The following is a 20,106-nucleotide window of genomic DNA, read 5'->3' on the forward strand; positions in this document are numbered from 1 at the left end:
TAAAAACTTTAAATGCTGGTTTTGGAAAAAAAATACTATTTGAATAGTGTCAATTTTCTATTTAACCAACGATTTATAGTGTGTGGTAGTGATCCGATATAAGCACTTTTTAGGACAACATTTCAAATCAAATCAAATCAAACTTAAACAAATCAAAACTACTTGAAATTTAAAATGCGAAATTCGATGTGAAATTGTATCGAAACGACAAATTTTAATTTTCAAGTAGGTACAACACTATATATAATTATTTAAAGCACATATACGAAAATAGAGTTATTTCTTTCAGTGGTAATGGTACCGTTACCATGCCGCTAAGCGCTGACAACTCGTAATCAGTTGCTTGCTGGCTACTGTCGCATCTGTACATACATAAAACACAAATTAAAATGGGTCACATTAATATAGATACATTCTGTAGTTCAACCTAACCGAACTTCCTGTATGTATGTAGATGGATGGAAAGAATAAATGGAATGTGTGAAAGATGTATAAAAGGACAATATGCTCAGAAATTCCGGCCGATAGGTATCAGTGGAAGATATACTGCGCCAACCACAAATAAAGGGATAAAGATAAGGCAATGATGAAACAATGCGGTGGTGACGGTCACGGGCGGGTGGTAGGTGGTGTATGATGACGGTCACGGGCGGGTGGTAGGTGGTGTATGATGACGGTCACGGGCGGGTGGTGTGTGATGACGGTCACAGGCGGGTCATGTGTGGTGTATGATGTCAGTCAGAGATGAGTGGTGTGTGGTGTGTGGTGACGGTCACGGGCAGGTGGTGTGTGGTGACGGTCACGGGTAGGTGGTGTGTGGTAACGGTCACGGGTAGGTGGTGTGTGATGAGTCATGACGGTCACAGGCGGGTGGTGTGTGGTGACTTCACAGGCGGGTGATGTTTGTTGACTTCAGAGCTGGTTGGTGTGTGGTGTATGACGACGGTCAGAGGCGGATGATGTGGTGTATGGTGATGGTCACAGGCGGGTGGTGTGTGGTGTATGATGACGGTCACGGACGGGTGATGTATGGTGTGTGATGACGGTCACAGGCGGGTGATGTGTGGTGTATAATGACGGTCAGAGGTGAGTGGTGTGTGGAGACGGTCACAGGCTGGTGGTGTGTGATGACGGTCACAGGCGTGTGGTGTGAGGTGTAAAGTGACGGTCACAGGCGGGTGGTGTTTACCGTTACCTGATGTTTGTTCCTCAAGCTGCGGCGGGGGGCTGCAGCCACGCTCGTGTCACTGCTGTAGCTGCTCTTGCTGGAAAGTTCATGCTTAGTTACAACAGGTTAGATAACACAGTTAAACAGTAGTTATTTTTATACTTTCATGTTCAGTAACACATTACTAATATAGTCAAACGGACTTTTTGTCACGATTTGATATGTCCAGGTTTATTATTACACTAGCTTGGGGTTCAATCCAATTGAAGTCAGTTGTTTGTGGTGTGAAAGCTGTAATATATTGGTAGTTTTTTTACTATAATAGAACATGTATTTACATACATACATCTTACATGAAAAAACGTTAGACATATCTGTAAACAATTACTTCATAAGATATTTTAGGTAGAAGGAACTTATTATGCACTTTTAATGTGTTTAGAATATATATTTTTTTTTAAGAAATCTTAAAATTAATATTTGATGCATTGAGCATTCATTCTTGCCTGTCTGTTTGTTCTTGTTAATATTTCCAATGGCTGGATAGAGTTAGCGGGATTTTCACTCGCAGATAGCTAATGTTATAAAAAGTAATTTAGGCAACTTTCATTTTAGAAAATTTTATTAGTTACATAGAAAATAATCTTAAATTTAACGCTGAGCATTAAAATTAGTGTAGTGAGACATCTTGGTTCTTCGAAATGGCAAACCATGAGAATACCATAAGGGTCACATGATCTCGTCGTGTATGGTGCTGTATATGTATGTGGTACATATAGGCAGCGGGTTACCACTTAGCGTCTTGTGGGCAATTTCATTAATAATAGAAAATCATTTATTCAAATAAACTTAATTTAAGCACTTTTGAATAGTCAACAATTTTTTTTAATCTACCGCTTATTCGGAAATCTGTCTCATCACAAGAAGAATAAGCAAGAAACTTGTGTGTTGCTCTTTTAAATAATCCTCGTAAGTTCACATTTTACAAGTCGAAATGTGTGAATACAAACTACTAACTACCACTAATTTATTTAGTTTCAAATATAAATACACAATAAGATTAAATCAGTCGTAGTGATAAGAGCAGACCAGTCCCTACAAGCCGCACTCATTCACGAGTATGACGGATAAGCCAGCCATCACTGCGCTCGACTATATTTTAGGGAGCCCAATGACCAATATAAAATTGAAAGACAATAAATTTTGTTTACAGTATAAATGAGCAGTACAAAACGACATTGTCGAGTCTGACTGTAGTATTGGTGGTTACCTGGGCGTGGTGTCCGTGGAGGGGGTCGGTCGGTCTATCTTCCGGCGCTTTCTCCGCGTGCTGTTGAAACGATATACAATTATTATACCCGTCTGAGTCGTAGACCTTTTTGGCTTTAGTTAATTTTAAACTTTCGTGTTTAATATACATTATTAAAATTATTAACCGGGTCTTAACACAAATAATTTTATGGCAAATAAACGCTGAAACAAATCACTGGATTGAACTACATGCGCCTAAGGTCCTCTCTACTGATCGCCACTATTACCCACGAATGGTCCGGGAGGCGATTGAAATTAAAAAACATCCCAATTTCAACAGAGAGGATGGCTTAAAATTATCATCTGCGTGGAATCCAGTCATAAATAAATTCAAGCAAAGTTCAGTAGCATCAACAGTCAATAAGTGTACGGATACCGTGAGTGCTGTGTGTCGCGAACTTTCGTTAAACAATCTAGTGACGGTAGATGAAAAAACTGCTGTCACCTATCTACATTGACATCGCTGCTACTCCAGTCAGCCGTGACCACGGCTGGTGCAACCTTTTTGGCTTTATTAATACTTTTTTTTTAATTTTTAATGTAACGTATTAAAAATGTACAACAGTGTGTACATTTTTAATACGTTACATTAAACGTTACAAATGGCAGTAAAGAACTTAAGTAGCAAAAATTCATTTCTGCATATTGCTGAAAATTATCCTTGTCTACGTCGGGGCATTTTCTATATAGGTATATTATGTATGAATTTTAATTTATAACAGTTGTCTACTACACATATCACAAGCCCTGCTCAGCTTAGGACTGGACGTTGCTGCGTGAGTTGTCCAGCATTATTATTATAATTATATCTGCAATTGTTTTTGATTATTTAATAATATGTAACTACTAGTGATGTGCCGGATATCGTATCCGTATCCGAGGATATCCGAGGCAGAATCAAGATCCGTATCCGCGTCCGTATCCGTAACGTTTTGACGGATCTTTTATGGATCTATTTACCTTTTAATTTTTTTACGAGTTCAGTATTATAAAAAGTTATAAGATCACTTTTTATTAAGAAAACAAAACATAGATCTTCGTGATATTTTAAATTCGATTTAAATTATTTTCATAATATATAATAATCAAGTAAACTAGTACACCGTGGCATATACAGTGTTAATGTTAGATTAGAATCACAATGACAATTAAAGGAACTTAAAAAATACATTAAACTATAACAAAAGAAAAACCCGCTGCGTAATGCTGGTCGAAAAATGTCTCAACTCAAGATTGCGACATCGATTGTGTAAGAACGTTAAGATCCATATCCGTATCTGTATCTTGACACCAAATATCCGTATCCGCGGATCTACGTTTTTGACAATCCGGCACATCACTACACACTCCAAGTCTCTTATGGGGTTTACAGAGAAACCCAACTGCTGTTACACACAACTCCTGCTTTATATACATAACATGACTCCTCTAATTACCTTTTGCAGATACTACTTTTCCTAAGACTGTGGACGGTGTTTATAGCATCACCAGAGAGAAAAAAACTTTAAGAAGGCACTCCATACACGACGTACAACATACAACACATTCATTCATTCATTCATAATTTAAGAGCTGTGCTCTTGTCGGTGGAGCTCCCGCCACCTTCGACGATCTTCCATCAGTCCTTCACAGGGACAGCCAAAAGAATTACCTCGGATTTTTAAATTAAATCTTGCACTGAACCCTACAAACGTAATTGATTGTTAATTCAGAACCAAAACTATTCAATACCAGATATTACCCGCGTATTTGACATTTTTTTAAATATATAAATTATTAATCTCACAAAGAGGGGGCACGGTGTGGGAAATTCACTTCGGGACGACACTCCGTGTAGTAGTAGTTCCCCATCAGGGTACGCAAAACCCAACCAAAAAAAAATTAAGTATTATTTCAGAATGATCAGTAATTTCGAAGAAATAAGCCTTTGAAACTCCACGTGTAACTTTTATAGCGTTTTCATCGCTAGCACGAACCGAGTCCTGGTGATAGTCTTTTGCGATCAGTAGTGTACTCATGAAACTGTACTAGTACTTTACATATTTCATCATTATCATCATCATCTCAGCCCGGAAGACGTCCACTGCTGAACAAAGGCCTCCACCAAAGATCTCCACGCGAACGGTCCTGCGCTGCTCGCATCCAATGCCTTCCAGCGATCTTGACCAGATCGTCGGTCCACCTTTACATCTTTAATATTTCATATTTCACCGGTCTCAAAATGAGTTCTCGTTTAGTAATTAAGAACGCTGTGCATAGTCATTCATTCATCATAATTAGTTTAAATTAATGAATGAAAATGATACTATACATTAAACTGTTACGTATAGTATAATTTTCATTAATATTCATCAGTTTTTTTTAGTTTGGGTACAACCCGAACATTGATCCTTCGAGCCGGATTGGAACGGATAAACCGGTTTTGATATATCACCTATAAAAAAACTACGCCATATATAATATATTATATGTTATAATAATTATTGTTAAATGAAATATAACTAAATAATAAATATGGTTATTAAACAAACTACAAATGTAATGAAAATTTCATTTATTATAAAAATACATATATAATAACTACAAATTACATGTCCATAACAAATTGACAACGATTTATTTATTTTATATCCTCAGAGTAACAGCCCACGTAACTGTTTTCATGCACATCACACCATACTCTTATCGTGGGGTCATTCATCACCTCACACCAATCACAATTATTAAAATAATAATTAATATTATATAAATAGGAATTAATTATTTATGTTATTGTAAAATCTTGTAACTGTCCCTTCCTCTCTTATGTTATATATAAACACATGTGTGACAAGTTGGAATGTGTAATTTTTTTATATATATAAACCATAAAGAAGCATAGACAACTCAATGTTAAATTCAATTTCTAAAATTAGTGATTATAGATGGTTACAATTTTAAGAATTGCTTTACACACAGACACAGCTAGTATATAATATAAATATTAACATTACCTGTGTTGCCAGTTTTTTGCGATATATATATAATCCCCACCATTACATTCACATCAACCAACCATACAGTTAAATCAAGTTCCATGAGCCATTACTCTTTCAAATGTCACAATAACTAACTACTTACTAACTACATTACATCTACTTACTATTACACAATTTAATACAACAAACATAGTCACCAGTTTGATTGAGTCAAGTTATCAATACGAGCAACCAAAGGACCTTAAACTATTATAGTCTCGATGATAATTATACGCAATAAATTATTATTAAAAATGTATTAAACGAATCAAAAATATTTTTTTTTTCGACTACTCTAAAGCTCTTGTCCGCAGCTGGCCTTTACAGCTTCAGCGGATGATAGGGGGCGAGATCAAATGGCACTCCAAATGGAAGGTAGGACTTATGGAGCGGCCAACTCTCGTCTGACGGATACGACGCCAATCTGAGGGCACCGCTGGGGGTACTAATCTCGGCTCAGGCCGTAATAATTTCGTTCCCCGTTTGAATTTAACAGAGGATCGATCGCAGGGGAATAATTAAAAATGCGAAAGTACGTTTATTGATATTGGACGTACGAATAAATTAGTTTTAACAAAATATGAATTCATTATGACTTAACAATTTTGTCATAAACATGATTCTTCAGTTCTGGTTTTGTTTTTAAAAAATACGTAAAAGGTAATTATTCAGTGTGTTATGGACTAACAAATAGGATTACATTTATTTATATTTCATGTAAAACAAATAAGATCATTATTCATAAGATCCTTTGATTTGCTCGTGTTGCAACTCGATATTACAACCCATACAGCATAATGTATGTAATAATGTGTTCATACATTATATTAGTATTAAATTTACATCACAGAATTGTACCCCAGTAATCATAAAAAATAAAAACATTAGTTCTACATACAATTATTAAAAATCTAGGGATCTTAACTCGTTTTTCAATAGTAGCAACAAACAAAGACTTGTGAAGGTAAATGAATATGTCTGCCCATAAAAGAAATAAAATGTGGTAAAATCCCGTGATTTTTCTAATTGTATGTTTAAATATGAATCGCATAAAATTTAAAACTTACTTTCATTTTAAATAATTGTTGGGAAGAAAAGGATATAACAGTAGGTTTGTTACACGTTTTTTTTTTCGGACTACTCTAATGCTGTTGGCCGCAGCTGGCCTTTACAGCTTCACCGGACATTAGGGGGCGAGTGCAGATGGCACTCCAAACCCGCGGAAGGACTTATGGAGCGGCTGAAGGCCAACTCCTTACTGACGGATACGATTTTAGTCAGAGGACGCCACTAGGGGTTCGAACCTCGGCTCAGGCCGTCGTAATATGGATCCCCGTTTGAATTGGACGGAGGATCGATCGGAGGGGTGTTACACGTTTGTAATTCTTTATAAATAAAGGGGTAATAGTCAGTTATCAGTTCGAACATCGAATCTCTCTAAAGCAATTACATGCTGACGGTAGATTTGACATATCATAAGAGTTGATGTACACGAATAAAGATATTTTGTATTGATTTGATTACGGAATTACAGTTCAGATTGTAGAAAAGAAACAATATATAAATATTCATATTAGAATGAATAAAATTATATTAAATATATAAAATATATACCTTCAAAACTATTACAGCAGATGGGGTGGATAGTATTAGACACATTTAATTTTAGATAAAAAGTCCAGTGCATCACATTTAAAATAAGTAATCATGTTGCTAAGTAACAGTTGATATGTAACGTGCAACTGAATCAGATCGAGAATAAATTATATTTGCTGTTGTATATAATCTACTGAATATCTCCATCAGATAGAAACCCTGTCAATTGTTGATACTGTGGAGAAAACAACAGTTGACATGTCCACTAAATTACTTACTTCCAATGAGTCTGAACTCGATTGTAAAGAGAAGAGAAGGAAGATAGATTGACTCCTCACGTGTAAGTTGACATATATGTCATGTACAAATCGTAGAATTTATCATATTATAAAGCAATCCATTATTTAGTAAAATCGTCGTATATTTTAATAAATTATTACTGGCAATATGATTTCATATTTAATATTTTGTCGATTGTCTATTCGTCTGTAACGTTCTATATGTATAAATATGCACTACTAGCACGTCTAAAGGTAAATAAAGACTTTAAAATATAATTACAGTATTTGACACTATTTATAATAGCTCTGTCAAATTCATTATACCTTCAAACGTAAATAATTAATTTATTTACAAAATTAATAGCACGTAATTTAAAAAAAATCTAATGATCAATTCTACGCTTCGGTTACGACATATGTACACTCTAATAGCTGGCAATCATAATTCCATTTTATATGATGGCAATACTGACCAATCTCTTTGACATTTGTGTACTGTCCGATGTCTTATTCGTTTGTACATTTTAATTAAACAGTTCAGTACAGTACATGTTCAGTATTCATTAATAATTCCTGGTATTAGACTCGAAATATGATACTAATAGTAGGGGTCGAGTAATATGTAAACAGATTCGTACTTTGTCACAATAACAAATTATTAAAAATATATAAAAACGTTTGGCAATCAACAACGGTCGATGTGACAAAGTACTAAAGTGTTTACATGGGAGTGCTGGTGACGCTGTAAGATGTGGAGTCTGGAGTCGCTCACCCTGGGTGCTCCTGGTCTGAATCGGGATTCTCCTCGCCCTCGTCTTCCTCATGTCCACCTGTACATAAACATGTCCTTTGTGATACACACACTATGTATGGAAAATAATCTTATAAAATTCTCGTGTTGTTGTGTGTCATGTTAGTTACCATACACCTGCGAAACGGTTTGACAGATTTCTAGGAAATTTTATATGCATATTCAGTGGGCCTGAGAATCGATTACTATTTGTCAAACCCCTAATGATAAGGGTTGTCTACTCCTAATATATTTTTTATTATTTGATCAAAAAATTTTTAATTTATTTTTTTATAATGTGGCATTAAAAATACATATAACCCTAAATTTTCTCCTTTCTATCACCAACCCCTATTTTTAATAGCAATTTTAATTTATATCATATCATTTCAGTCCGGAAGACGTCCACTGCTGAACAAAGGCCTCTTCCAACAATCTCCACGACGATAGGTCCTGCGCTGCTCGCATCCAACGCCTTCCAGCGATCCTGACCAGATTGTTGGTCCATCTTGCTGGAGGCCTTCCCACTCTGCGTCTTCCGGTCCGCGGTCGCCACTCGAGGACTTTTCTACCCCAACGGCCATCTGTCCTACAAGCTATATGCCCTACCCATTGCCACAGTTTAGCAATTCTTCAGAATAATAGACAAATGACATCATTAAACGTGATCGTTCACGTAAAACACAATTTCGACTACGTGCCCAACAAGTCGTAGTCCAAGGGACGGTCCCAAATACAATATTCATAACGAGGCCGTATCTTATCATCGGGCATCGAACCACGTCACCGGCGCGAGTGAAACCGCCTGGAGTTACGAGTGAGGCATACTAATGAGGGATTACTCTCGCATCGAGGCCGAGGCCGGGGAACCACTCGCCACGTGTGACGTGGTGTGACGTTGCAGCCACGTCACCTTTACACTCTTAAGTATTCAAGACTACGTGTGTCAAATACCTGCCTTAAATTCACGGTCCCGATGGTCAGGCCGCACTATGCGTGCTAGATCATTTTGACACTACCATACAAAACTCTGTTTTAGTTCCGTCGGTCTCGATTTCGATGGTGCAAACATTTGTATTCTTTTCTTATTTATTTAATAAAGATTATCATCATTGCCTTGCCTTTATCCCATTATTTGGGGTCCGCGCAGCGTGTCATTCTCTTCCACTGCTCTCATCTCATACAATCCCATACATACATATAATCTCATTTATTCGACTGATGTCACTACATGAGGTAGCGTATTTATTTCGATTGTATATATGTCACGAGAAAGTTTATTTGATATTTCATAGAATAGTAATCCATTCCCATCTATTACATATAGTTACAAGTTATTATTAAAATATTATTGTAGTATGTTCAAAAACTAGCAATTTGTTACGACTATCGTAGCGTGGGGTAGCGTGGGGTAGCGTGGGATAGTGTGGGGTAGTGTGGGGTAGTGTGGGGTGCGTGGGGTGTGCGGGGTACGTACGGTGCCTGCGCGCGTAGTGTTTGCATGCGGGGGGCGGGCGCTCGTCGGGGGAGTTGCGGTAGTGTGGGGTAGTTTGGGGTAGTGTGGGGTAGTGTGGGGTGCGTGGGGTGCGTGGGGTGCGTGGGGTGTGCGGGGTACGTACGGTGCCTGCGCGCGTAGTGTTTGCGTGCGGGGGGCGGGCGCTCGTCGGGGGAGTTGCGGTAGTGTGGGGTAGTGTGGGGTAGTGTGGGGTGCGTGGGGTGTGCGGGGTACGTACGGTGCCTGCGCGCGTAGTGTTTGCGTGCGGGGGGCGGGCGCTCGTCGGGGGAGTTGCGGTAGTGTGGGGTAGTGTGGGGTAGTGTGGGGTAGTGTGGGGTGCGTGGGGTGCGGGGGGTGTGCGGGGTACGTACGGTGCCTGCGCGCGTAGTGTTTGCGTGCGGGGGGCGGGCGCTCGTCGGGGGAGTCCGTCAGCAGCGAGTTGCGGTAGGCCGTCAGGGGGGCCCACTCCTCGCCCCACTGCACCGAGTGCTGGATGCGCGAGTCCAGGAACTGCCAACAAACACCACATTAAGCACGTTCTCGACGGTGAGTGGTATCACACAGAAAAAACGATACAGTCCAACATATCTGTAACGGTTATTCTATATGAAGGCATTTTAATGAGCACATATTTAAATAGAGAATTTGTGTTTTAGTATGATCAGCAATGTTAATTTTCATTTCAGCTCCAGGAACAGCAGGTGCGGCGTCTCCTGTAGCGGAGGGGGCTCACCTTGAGCACCTGCCGCTTGTCCTGCCGCAGCAGCTTGCCCGAGAACTCCGCCAGGGGCTCCAGGAGCAGCAGGTGCGGCGTCTCCTGTAGCGGAGGGGGCTCACCTTGAGCACCTGCCGCTTGTCCTGCCGCAGCAGCTTGCCCGAGAACTCCGCCAGGGGCTCCAGGAACAGCAGGTGCGGCGTCTCCTGTAGCGGAGGGGGCTCACCTTGAGCACCTGCCGCTTGTCCTGCCGCAGCAGCTTGCCCGAGAACTCCGCCAGGGGCTCCAGGAACAGCAGGTGCGGCGGCGGCGCGCGGCCGGGCTCCAGCGCCGCGAACGCGATGCCGGCGCGGTGCAGCGCCGTCAGCGCCTCGCGATTCTTCACCGCGTCCAGCCCGAACATCACCGCGAACCGCTTCGCCAGCTCCTGCAGTCACACGTGCGTCGTTACTATTCAGCCCGCTCCAAATACAAGTTGAGCCCTTGCTATTTAAGTCCACTCTAAGTAGAGAAGTTGATCCAATGGGAGCAGGGGAAGGGAGGAAGAAATTGCTACGACCTCCACACTGTTCCCTCTAGAAACCATCGTGATAAATTCCTGATGAATTTACTACTATGGCTAACTAAGCCGACCTCATACTAATATTATTGTCTTCCATTAGTGCCCCGCCAGCGTAGTAAACCATTAGCTTAGCAGCAGATAAAAACATTAGCATATTACCATATTCGTCGGTTAAATAAAAAATATGGCAGTATTTAAAATGTACATTTTTTACAAGACAAGATATTACAAGTTTTTAAATTTATTTTTTCCCTTCAAAGTTTTATATTTACACAAAAGTATTATATATCAGTTTAAAAGAATTTAGATACTGATTAAGACGGCGTGATTAATTTAATTTACTTATATAAAAGGTGGCAATACTAGCTTCTAATTTTGAACAATGTCAATTTTCTATTTAATCGACGAATGTATAGAAAGCCGGTTGATTCTCTATACACTACTTACAAGATATATATACTAACTAGCTTTTGTCTGTAGCTTCCCTCGCGTTAATTTATTATCTTAGGGGTGGAATTCATCAAAATCACTTGATCACTCTATCTATTAAAAAAATCGCTTTATAATCCGCTGCGTAGTTTTAAAGATTTAAGCATACCGAGGGACGGACAGACAGCGACAGCGATTTTGTTTTATACTATGTAATGATGATGATAAAGAAGTATATGCTATAACCAGCTTTTGCCCGCGGCTTCGCTCGCGTTAACTTATTCCCTTAGGTGTGGAATTTATCAAAATCCTTTCTTAGGGGATGCCTACGTCATAGTAGCTCTATGCATGCAAAGTCTCAGCTCGATCGATTTAAAATTGACAATGTTTCATACAAACTTTCATCCCCTATTTTATCCGCTTGGGGGTAGAAATAATGAAAATCCTTTCTTAGCGGATGCTTACGTCATAACATCTACCTGCATGCCAAATTTAAATATTTTAATTTAAATTTTTTATCATGCCAAAGTTATATATTTAAATATTATTAATAAATTTTATTATAATAAATTATCTCATTACATAACAATATACCTACTTAAATAATATACAAAATTTACTACATACATTAATTAAAATTGCATTTATCTTTACATACATTTTCATACCTATTTATGAAATGGTCTTAATTTTAACGTTTTATTTTCTCTAGTAATATTTACGTACGCTCTCTCGTGTGTGGTGGCCCCACTGAAAATCAGCACTGTGGTATATATATACTGCAGTATAAATGCTGAGTGGGAGTCACATTCAGCGTTACTAGTTTTAGCTTTTAGCTTTTAAGTTGTATAGTATATAAGATAAATAGCATCTAAGAATACTGTAATGCTGAATAAATATCTTTATTATTATTATTAAATTTCAGCCCGATCCGTCCAGTGGTTTGGGCTGTGCGTTGATAGATCACTATATCAGTCACCTTTGAGTTATATATATTTAGATGTCAATACCACAAATACGAATAAGTACAAAATTATAATAATTTAAAAAAAAGATTTATCAGTTTTCCGTTTCTCCTACGTGTACGTATTAAGCTATGCCCGTAGTTTCATCCGCATAAAATTCATAACCTATACGTTATTCTGATTATTAGCTATGTTACTAAGAGTAACCAACATACATCCATGCTCACAAACTTTCGGCGTTTATAATATTTATTTATTTTTATTTATTTATTTATTAGCATACAAAACAGATTACAGTCAATATAATAATATAATAGGAGCGTGTAGTTCGGTACAGAACTGGATTGTAATCCAACACTATGTATGCCTAAGAGCTAAATTATATAGACGCATTCAATATACGCTAGATAATTAGATAAGGTTATATAATAAAAAGTAAACTAAATAGAAAATGATATATAACTACGTAATGCAATGAATTATCATGTTAACAGAATTTTATTTATATTAAAGAAAAGAAAATTGGTACAATGTTAAATATAATTTGTCTCTTTACGGTGGAAATTTAATTGTCTCCGGAACTGGATCAGCGTTGAATGGAAAATATCTATATTTCTATTCGAGACAAGAATTTCATTGTATCGGCGACACATTCGAACTATTGGATTATAATAAGAAGTATTATTTGAGTAAACCTGAAGATGGAAGGTGTTATAATTACGGTTGCGTGATCTAAATCTCGTATTAAAGTTTAATAGAGAAAGAAGAGTGGACGAGTCCAACTGATGATGAATAATTTTATGTAACAAGGTTAGGTCATTATTTTGTCGTCTTATATATAAAGGGTCCAGATTAAAGTATTTCAGACGTTCACTGTAAGATGCAAGTTTACGACCTAAGCCGCATCTATAGCTAAGTATCTTTAAATAACGTCTTTGAATACTTTCAATTCGGTTGCTATGTAGTCTATAGAAGGGAGACCAGATAGCCGAGTTATATTCTAAAATACTACGTACGAGTGAGTAATAGATACTAATTAAGCTTCTACTCTGCCGAAAGTTTTTAGTTGATCTTGTAATGAACCCAAGAAGACGGTAGCTACGGTCAACAATGTTATCATAGTGGTCTCGAAATGTTAGTTTGTCATCAAAAAGCACGCCCAGATCTTTTGCGACACGATTACGATTATTAAATAAGATATAGTAGAACATACGAAACTCATGAGTCGTGGATAAACACTAACCATCAAGTAATAAGGACGATGAATACCTCTCGTTAGCGTAATAACAAAAGCTGTTTTTTCATACATTTCATATTGAGGTCATTGCTCAGTTCGGTTGTAACAGACGGCAGGGAAAATTATTTAACACTAGCAGTACACGCGACTTCGTCCGCGTGGAATTTAACTTTATTTTTCTAAAATAAAAGTAGCCTAAGTTACTCCTTATTACATCAGCTACCTGCCAAAAAATCGTCAAAATCGGTCCTGCCATTTCAGAGATTAGCCGGAACAAACAGACAGACAGAAAATAATTGTAAAAAATGTCATTTTGGTGTGTGTACCGTATTTATATTCATGTGCTTGTAGGAAAAAATGGTTATTTCAATATTACAAACAGACGCTCCTATTTTATTTATATAATAGCTGTTCCCGCGACTTCGTCTGCGTGGACTTTAACTTTATTTTTCCAGCAATTTCACAGATTAGCCGGAACAAACAGACAGACAGACAAAAATTGTAAAAAAATTACATTTTGGTGTATGTACCGTATTTATATTCATATGCATATAGTAAAAAACGGTTATTTCAATATTACAAACAGACACTACAATTTTATTTATATGTATAGATTAATACTATTGAAGACTTTTTGATAGAATAAGGGGCAAACTTGTGGCAGTACACCTGATGGTAAGTGATTATCGTCGCCCAAAGTACCCGCAACACCAGGGCATTTATTTTCATATGCATGTAGTAAAAAACGGTTATTTCAATATTACAAACAGACACTACAATTTTATTTATATGTATAAATGAATACCGGGTGTATTAAACATTATTTGGCATGTTGCTCCTGATTGGTGACCTTGTATTTACGATGGGGTTTCGCGACATGACCAATTTGTTTCTATTCTACATATTTTGTTACATATATTCGTTGTAATATATCAAATGCCCCACAAATTGAAGCATAATAATCTTAGGTACTTAAACACAGTAGTTTTTGTGTTTGAATTAAGCACAACTTGTTTATTGTAAATTGTAAACATGTATAACATTTATTTGAAAGAATAGAATAGAATAGAAAATCATTTATTCAAATAAACTAAATTTAAGCACTTTTGAATAGTCAACAATTTTTTTTAAATCTACCGCTTATCGGAAAGCTCACAAGAAGAATAAGCATGAAACTTGTGTGTTGCTCTTTTAAACAATCCTTGTAAGTTCACATTTTACAAATCGAAACGTGTGTATACAAACTACCAACAAGCACTAATTTAATTAGGCTCAAATATAAAAACACAATAAGATTAAATCGGTCGTAGTGAAAAGAAGAAAAGAATACGAGCTGAGTTTCTTGTCAGTTCTTCTCATCTCGAAATCACTCCGAACTGACGGTAGATTTGACATATCATAAGAGTCTGTAATAGACCTACATTAATAATAATATTTTGAATTTAGATTTTTTTTTTTATTGAAATTGAAATTTACAAGTAACCGTAACACAAATTTTAGCGTTTATAGAATAGAATAGAAAATCATTTATTCAAATAAACTTACATTGAAGCATTTTTGAATAGTCATCACATTTTTTTCAATCTACCGCTCATTCGGTAAGCTGTCTCACCACATGAAGAACGAGCAAGAAACTTGCTTGTTGCACTTTTAAATAATTTTATTGTTACTTTACATTTTTAAGTTGAAGTGTGTGAATACAAACAACCAATTAGCACTAATTCAATGAAATACTCAAATAGAGAAAATATCATTACACAGTATAAAACAAAGTAGCTGTCGTTGTCTGTTACTATATATGCTTAAATCTTTGAAACTACTTTCAACGGACTTTGAGGCGGTTTTTTTTTAATAGATAGAGTGATTCAAGAGGAAGGTTCATATGTAAAATACATGTAGACCCGTGCAAAGCCAGAGTGGGTAGGTAGTTAAATATACAACAAACTGGTTGAGTAAATCATTAGTAAGATAAAAATACCGATACATCAATTTTAATCCCATACAATTCAGAATTATTAATAACAAAATTATAATAATCTCAGGACAATTTACACAGCGCCATCTAGACCCAAGTTAAGCTAGCTAAAGCTTGTGTTATGGGTACTAGACAACTGATAACAAATACATAGATATATATATTTTTTGCTATATACATACATATTATACATAGAAAATAATCTAACCCAAACCAATACAAACAATTATACTCATGAATATAAATGTTTGTACCGTGCTAGGAATCGAACCCGCGACCATCGGAAGTAAGACGGTGTGCTAAACCGCTAGACCACCGAGGTCGTAAAAAAATAGTGTCCAGTTGTCTGACCTTCAGCTCGAGGAACTCCGGCAGCTGCTTGTTGAGGGTCTGGTGCCGCTGCAGCATGTCCGTGAAGAGAGCCTGCATGGCCAGCTCCATGGTGAGGGCGCAGTTGAGCTTGTTGATCTCGCGCGCCTTGCTTAGCGTAGATTTTATTATATCCCCGTAGTCGTTGTAGCACTGCAACAAACATCAATTAATTATACCAGAACACTTCATTATCATCACTACATAGTATATGTTCATGCACTGAATTTTCATTTAATGTTAGACAGACACCTATATAAAAATAAATTGTAAATAAACTGGCTTTAAAAAAACAAAAGTAATTCAATTGAGTTTCTTGCCAGTTCTTCTGAATTGGATGTATATACCGAACTGGACGGTAGGGAAAAATAAAATTATAATGTAAAAATTTGACGTTCATAAGCGGCTAAAATGTCCTACATGAATAAATGATTTTTGAATTTTGGAAGTTTTTGAATTTAATAAATCAAAGTCGCTGTCGCTGTCTGTCCGTCCGTCTAGGTATGCTTAAATCTTTAAAACTACCCAACGGATTTTGTAGCAGTTTTTTTTTAATGGATAGAGTGATTCAAAAGGAAGGTTTATATGTATAATACATGTACACCCGGGCGAAGACGGGGTGAGTAGCTAGTTCTATTATATTTCAAAATGTTTTAAAGGTTTATTTGTTTATAAAGGCACAGCAACCAATAGAGAAGATTGGAGGACGAGTTCATTGTTACATAATTATAAAATTTTATATATAAAAAAAGATAATTACGTAATTATTGAGTCATTTAAACTATATATATATATATATTTAATTAATAAAATCGTAGAATATATTCTGAAATAATATAATAACATATTTTAATTAACAATCCCTTGATTTTATGAATTTGTAAAGTAATATATAATTATAAATAACCCTGGACAATTAACACAGCGCCATCTAGTCCTACGGTAAGCAGCTCTGCTTACCTTAACACTTAGATATGTTTTTTGTACAATCTTTACGTAATATACACTGAAAACACCAAGATTGATACAAACAATCATACAAATATATATATATATAGTGATTAAAGTTTAGAATTTTTAATCTATTTTTTCATACTTGTATTACGACGCATTTGAATCTTAAAGATTATTTCTACTATTTCTACTACTATTATGACAGTTGTCATACCTTGATGTAGTGTTTGAAGACGTCAGCGGCGCGTCGTATGGGCGCTATGTTGTACACTATGAGCTTGCAGTACGCCGCCAGGAAGTTGCGGCGCTTGTGCAACTCCTCGATCCGTCTCTCGTCTTGTCCGTCTGTAACATAACGTTACTACATGCCACGCCCACTGACTACGCACACACGTACAGAGTCGAAACCTTACATCCAGTGCGCATTCTGGAAACTGCATCACTACTTTTATGTACTATAAGTTCTTTAGGTCCGCAAATTAATAGAAATAGATATAAACTTAATTCATGCAGATATTTTTTTTTTATTCCGTCCCCATTAGAATGCAAATTGATCGAGAATGAGAAAGACTAAGTAACTGTTTTTTTACATGTTAATTAATTATAGTGGTGATTTTTCTTACTGTCCATGTCTTGTTTGACAATTTGAGGGGGTCGTTTCTACTCGGTAAAGCAGTGTTTGGGGCAGAGCCGCGTAATATTCTGCCCCACTTGAGTTCTACAATACAGTTTATGTGTTGAATTGTCATGATTTATATATATAAATATAATATCATTTATATAAACTTGTATAACATATTCAATTAAATATATATGTCTAAAACGAGCTACAGCCAAGTTTCTTAACCTTTATTCTTGACTAAATGACCAAAGTGCTTAAATTAAGTTTATTTGAATAAATAATTTTCTATTCTATTCTATTCTTAATGTAGCAGGAATCAATATTTAATTAGAAACGGCGAAAGTTTATTTGAAACAAACTTTCTATCTATCGTAACACAATTTTCCAGATTGAGCTTTCAAACGTTGAAGGTCACACTCTGTACATATGTCACACTCTGATAGTCTACGTGATCTTCTATTACCATCTTCTTGCTATCTCTTATCATACACTATTCCTTTACATTTAAAATTACTTTTATAAGTTACTACATGCAAAAAATGTTATATTTCTCTATAAACAGTAACAATACTTAAGAAATCACAAATTTTGGTACAACTTTGTATTAACCTAACCTATACACCAATGTGTCGATTAGACTCACATAAGAGAAATGTATACTGTACGGCAATCAAAGTATACAACAATCTTCCATTTTTTTTGACCAAGTGTTTTTTTTTAGTGTCCAAGAATATTTAAGTAACACAAACACCTTCACGTATGCAAGCCTGTATGGTAAATATTGCTGATCAATCAATTTCATGTAACATCATATTAATTATAATACTGTACCAATGTATCGCAAATAAATTATTTCATTTCATTAAAATGACCATATAACTTGCAAATTATATTCTAAATAGTGTTTATAATCATCACAAACCATAAATCATCGTATTTAATTATACTATATCCTTTATAAACATTATCCTTACTGATCCTTACTAATATTATAATAAGTAACTCTATCTGTCTGTCTGTCTCGCTTTCACGCCAAAACTACTGATATAAACAAAAAATGTTGAAAAACAAAACCAAAGATTTGTGTTGTTGCTGTATAATAGGCGGGTGTAGTGTACTCACCCGACACCACTTGTCCGATGACTTGCGTGCAAAAACTAAAAACTACTGAACCGATTTCAATGAAATTTGGTACACAGATAGTCTAGACCCTGAGAAAGAAAATAGGCTTTTTAATGCGAATAAAGGGTTGTAAGAGGTTGAAAGGGGAGACGAAGGGTTCTATGGAAGTATCGTCATTTTTAAATCTAGAATCTATATTTTTCAGGCTGTTCATTAAATATTAGTAAGTTTGAAAATTATTATCCTTACGGGGATAAAAAATGGTGGATTAAAGTCTGTATAGAAAATCGTCATTTTTAAACCCATATCCAGGATTCCTTCCCATTTTAGGTTAAATTATTAAAAAAAAATTTTATATTTGGTCAAGATCACTATTCCACACGGACGAAGTCGCTGGCACAGCTAGTAAGCAATATATTGACATAGTATTGTAGTTTACAATAGCAATAATATCCATAGACAATAGGAATAGTGTAAATCACATAAGAGGTAATAAAACATCACGTAGTACGTAAATATGCTATTCAATTCACAACTCATCACACTAGTGTTCCACTCATAAACTATACCATATACGCTGTAGCATGGCGCGGGTGACAGTTTCGTTAACGTTTCGTTTCACTCATAAAAGTGGCCGCGATTTACAAATTATGACTTAGTATTTTAGCTGTACCACATATACATCTATACATATAAATAAAGTTCCAGCCATTTAAGAGATTAGCCGGAACAAACAGTCAGTTTTTTCACGTTTAAAAACGACATTATTTCTATAGTCTTATTCTATATATCTATACATATAAATAAAATTGGAGTATCTGTTTGTAATATTGATATAACCGTTTTTTATTACATGCATATGAATATAACTACGGTATATACACCAAAATAACATTCTTTACAATTTTTTTCTGTCTGTCTGTCTGTTCTTTCCGGTTAATCTCTGTATGGCTGGACCGATTTTGACGGGACTTTTATTGACAGGTACCTGATATAATAAGAAGCAACTTAGGCTACTTTTATTTTTAAAAATTTCCAAATTCTTTTTTATTAAATTCCACGCAGACAAAGTCTTAGATACAGCTAATTCGTAATGAATAAAATCATTAATAACTGTATTAACTTGAATTGCAATTGTTAAATGTAAAATTAATAACTGTCACCCGCACCATGCTACAGCGCACAGAGTATAGTCAGCGGCACCGTTCAACAACCGACGCTATTCATAGTCAAGTCCACGCGTGGTGAATCAGTGCCGCCAAGGTCTACTATGAATCATGCACCACTCTACTGTCTACTGCTCCACTATTAAAATATAACAAGCTATTATCTTATACAATTAGTGAGATGAAGTTACCACCGTAACACTCTGGAGTCTAATCACTATATCAATTACTACTCGTGCTGGCTTCGCACGTGTGTACATGTATTATACATATAAACCTTTCTCTTGAATCACTCTATCTATTAAAAAAACCGCTTCAAAATCCGTTGTGTA

General features: G+C 36.2%; 1 protein-coding gene across 1 annotated transcript in view; it reads right to left on the reverse strand.

The window, feature by feature from the left end:
• Positions 1-210: 210 nt before the first annotated feature.
• The window catches only part of LOC131845702 (cohesin subunit SA-1), a 37,589-nt gene continuing 17,693 nt past the window's right edge, over positions 211-20,106 (reverse strand). The window contains exons 15-22 of the mRNA XM_059194804.1: positions 17,079-17,209; positions 15,893-16,063; positions 10,600-10,800; positions 10,030-10,168; positions 8,146-8,203; positions 2,439-2,498; positions 1,196-1,265; positions 211-362 (exon numbers count right to left, since the gene is read on the reverse strand). Coding sequence (XP_059050787.1) covers positions 351-362; positions 1,196-1,265; positions 2,439-2,498; positions 8,146-8,203; positions 10,030-10,168; positions 10,600-10,800; positions 15,893-16,063; positions 17,079-17,209 — 842 coding nt within the window. The 3' untranslated portion in view covers positions 211-350. The remainder of the gene's footprint in view (positions 363-1,195; positions 1,266-2,438; positions 2,499-8,145; positions 8,204-10,029; positions 10,169-10,599; positions 10,801-15,892; positions 16,064-17,078; positions 17,210-20,106) is intronic.

Source organism: Achroia grisella, unplaced genomic scaffold (assembly GCF_030625045.1).
Source record: "Achroia grisella isolate CSIRO2021 unplaced genomic scaffold, CSIRO_AGI_Agris_v1 utg478, whole genome shotgun sequence".
NCBI lineage: Eukaryota > Metazoa > Arthropoda > Insecta > Lepidoptera > Pyralidae > Achroia > Achroia grisella.